At 41.1% G+C, this 3,955-nt stretch overlaps 1 protein-coding gene across 1 annotated transcript; it reads right to left on the bottom strand.

The window, feature by feature from the left end:
• Positions 1–2,298: 2,298 nt before the first annotated feature.
• On the bottom strand, positions 2,299–3,729 carry LOC131974450 (beta-crystallin B3-like). The gene is made up of 5 exons (XM_059336760.1): positions 3,640–3,729; positions 3,202–3,320; positions 2,953–3,085; positions 2,662–2,804; positions 2,299–2,554 (listed from the first exon to the last, which is right to left on the bottom strand). The coding sequence occupies exons 1-5, from the start codon at positions 3,712–3,714 to the stop codon at positions 2,299–2,301; spliced, it is 726 nt and encodes a 241-aa protein (XP_059192743.1). The 5' UTR covers positions 3,715–3,729.
• Between the last annotated feature and the right edge of the window lie 226 nt (positions 3,730–3,955).

Here is a 3,955-nt window from a genome sequence, read left to right as displayed (position 1 = left end):
CTGATCACAGCTCTGCTGTGTTGCAGCTCCAGGTGTGTGAAACTGACCTTGCACCGACCTCGGTGAAGAAGTACAAATACCTGTATGCAGGTAAAATACATTTTAAAAAGTACCCCAGCTTCCTCTGGTTCTTTTAGTTGTTTTTGCATTTAAAAAAACATCTGCTGGCAACATTCAACATACGTTTTTAAGAGGCTAGATCTGAAAAGTTCCACCTCCTGTAGACAATTGTACCTCATAAAATACAGGACATAAACTGAGTCATTGTTTATTGTTTATTGAATGGATCCCCATAAGCTGACGCCTTGGCGACTGCTAGTCTTCCTGGGGTCTCTAAAAAGACATAGAACATGACATACAAACAACATAAACAAAAACAGTACATACAATAAAAAAAAACAATAACAAACACGATTCATACATAAATGCAATACTGTTAAAAAAAATTGTACATTCATATTTACCCGACAAATGTTATACTGTAAAAATCGTTAATTCAGATGTCTATGGTGTCAATATCAGCTGTATACACTTATAATTCATCATTTCATTAGAGAACATTTAAAAGGAAGGATCATCAGGCTACAGATATAGCAAAAAGAAATAAAGTAAGAAAAAATAAATCGCAACATATTAGTAATCAGTCATATGGTGGGCGGCATCAAGTGTGTCTTAAGTAATTTTTTGAATGACAATTTGTTTTGCGTGATAGAGATGTGAGGAGGCAAAGAGTTCCATGACATTAATTAACAGACATAAATGGCTCAGTAAACAGTTTGGTGCATTCAAATGCAGTTCTGTCTTTTAAATGAATCTCATATAAGGCACAAAGTGGAATGTGTTTTTGTGAGAAGAGTTTGAGAATTACTACAATACTCAAATTTTTAGGCAAATTAATGAATCTTAGTGATGGAAGACATCTTATGTTTTTTCCACTTCATTACCTTAAAATATCAGTTCAATAGACAAAACACAGCTGTGTATGATCATGCCACCTTATCTGATGAAGGTCAGGTCTGAACCTACTATCACTGTTTATGAAGAATATGTAAAGCTGGGCGTGTATCGAGAGTTCTTTAAAAATCAGCTGTAAAAATCAGCTTCATGTTGTTGTACAACATGTTTTGTTTCTAAGTGTTTGAGTTCATGTCAAGAAGCCTTTATGCTCCAGTAAAAAACTCAGATTTAAATGCTTGGAAAGTGATACTGGAGCCCAAACTTAGTCCAAACTACACTAAGAGAATTACAGGAATATATAATAATCCACCTCGTTTGTACAGTATGTAGTGTAGACTGACTGAAAGCCTTTCTCAGAGCTTCCTTCTTGTGATCCAGTGTGGTAGACATTAGTAAGCTACAGATGTGTTCACAGCTGGCAAGCTGCATGTTTTTTGCAAGTATGAGCAAGTTCATTACTAACGTGAGAGAATCTGAAGGTTAGGGAGCACTGCAGGAGACAGACGAAGACATATGCATGTTAAAATGCAGGCCTGTGTCAGTCTACTATGTTTTTAATAACGTTATGAAGATATTTTGGAATAGTACATCATCTACTAAATAATAGCTTGCATGTGCAATTTTATGTCATAAAAAGTAATAATGTCTGCAGATAGAATCTATTAGGATCTCAGCTCATTATTATCAGAAGACTTATATTAAACTTACCAAACTAAACTCATAATTGAGCAATTTTTACATGAGTATTTCAGTTCCTAATGTTAACTTGGTGAGCATTCGTCATGAGGATCATCAACCATAAATGCACAATGATGACTATGGAAGGGAATGCAGTGCACTCTGTTTTAATAGCAAGCAAGCATACATAAAGTATGACATCACTTCCATTGCTGTTAAGCAGATGCATATCCACATATCACTGAATAAGTCGTGCTCCTAATGCTGCATGAGGCTTTGAGCTGTCTGGCTAAAATGGGAAAACACAAGCAGTAAAAGTGGCACGCATGACTTGAAAATAAATTCAGCTAAAAACACATCTGCAGTTTATCTTAAGGAAAAATATCTGCCAAATATAGGCTACATTATTTCCACACGGATGTCAGTTCTACATCTCTGATTTTCCAAATCTTTAGCATCTCAGATAACGCCATTTCCACCTTGACTTACAAATATAACATCACCAACAAGCAGCGCCAACTCCAGGTCAAACAACTTTTATTTGCCACTGAAACATAACATGGCACTCCTCATTGGGCACAAGCAGCGTTTGTCATGGTTAGGTTAAGGCAGAGGGCAGGCACTGTCGGCAGCGTGGGTGGGGAGGCTGCGGGAGGATCCTGTTCAGCTGGCTCCAGCTGTGGCGGGTGGGGCAGGAGGTGCTGGGGCGGGGTCGGGGTCGGGGCCGGGTCCTGGGCCGGGAGCTGGAGCTGGGTCTGGGACAATGAAACAGCCCCTCTTGTGCCACTGCATGTCCCGCACACGTCTGACAGACTGGATCTGAGGTGCAGGGGCCTCCCAGTCGTTCCAGTGCTTGAAATCTCCTCGCTCAAAGATAAATTGGCGCCCCCTGTAGCCTGGGTACATGTAGCCGACCCATCTGGAGGAAGGGGAAAAGTTATTTGCGGCAGGTAGAAGAGAAAAAGAAGACAAACACAAGAAAGGAAGTGACATATGGATCAAAGGGGAATGTAGGGAGGTTCTTACGTTCCGTTAAGAGCCTTGACGCTCGCCACACGATCCTGAAAACCATGGCCCCACAAACTGGGCACATCATCATCCACAATCTCCATCTTTCTACCAGTAAATCCAGGGTTCTCATACAGGTGTAGCTTGTGATCTGCACTGTCCTATAGAGGAGAAACGGACACACCGACAAGTCAAATGTCTGCAGTAGATGTAGATTAGATCAAACAATGAGTTTGTAGGGAAGTATTGTGTGGGAACATTTATAGAGTTTTATGGCTGCAGTGTTTTGTATTGAGACTAATCACCCACCACTTTAAGTGGCCTTAGAGATAAGAGGGAGTAGCTGTTCTGACTGTTGGTCCAGGTGTCCCAGCGTGGATACTCGCCCTTCTCCAGAATAAACTGCTCCCCTGTGAAGCCATGCCGATCATAACCCGCCCAGCTGAGAGGAAAAATAACATGGAAACAAAAGCAAAAGGAGTTTTAGTGTACTGATAGTATGATGAAGTTATCTAGGAAACTATTTTTTAAGCAATTAATCACTGAAGCACTACTTACGGTCCTGACTCAACTATGACAGATCCGACCTTCTCCAGTCCTTTCTCCGTCACATCTTTACACTCTGCAGAAAACTCGGCCTTGCAGCCCTGGAAGTTCTCAAACTCAAACAGCAACACCTGGATCACACAGAGGGGTCATAAAGTGGATGTTTACCAGCATGGCAACGATACAGAGAGAAGTCATAGGGTGTGGTTTGGATAGAGGCCGTTAGAAAGTGGCTTATAATGTTCAGAAAGACTTGTGCTAACACTCTGAATGTTCAGATGTCTGGTCACACTGGATCACACCAGATTTTTAGGGATTACAGCAAGAAGAATTTGTAAGCCTGAAAAGTTGTCCAGGAGAAAATGTGTAAAATATATTAAATTAAGTACTGTATGAATTAAAAAACTGAGAACCTTAAACCCAGAGATTTCCACCTCTGTTCAGATGTACCTTATATGTGGCTCCAGCTCCACCCTGGCTCTTCCCAGCAGCCAGCTGCTCCGGGGCACTCTGCTGCTCCGACATCCTCCTGATCCACTGCTCCTCCACTTTGTGGCAGCAGCACACACACAGACAGAGCACCATCCATCATGCATGCATATTCAAGCACACACACAGGAACAGAAACAAGGAGGGAAAGCTCAATGTCACAGCTGCATATTATAACTCGGCCTTGAATTGGAGGATTGTATTCACTTTGACCCAAAATAAAGGAGCAATAGTTTGCCACAAATTCTGTTACAATTCTATTAACTGATTATGGTAG

The sequence above is a fragment of the Centropristis striata genome, chromosome 7 (genome assembly GCF_030273125.1).
Source record: "Centropristis striata isolate RG_2023a ecotype Rhode Island chromosome 7, C.striata_1.0, whole genome shotgun sequence".
Classification (NCBI taxonomy): Eukaryota; Metazoa; Chordata; class Actinopteri; order Perciformes; family Serranidae; genus Centropristis; species Centropristis striata.
Note: the sequence above shows the minus strand (reverse complement) of the source record. Positions and strands in the feature narration are given on the sequence as shown.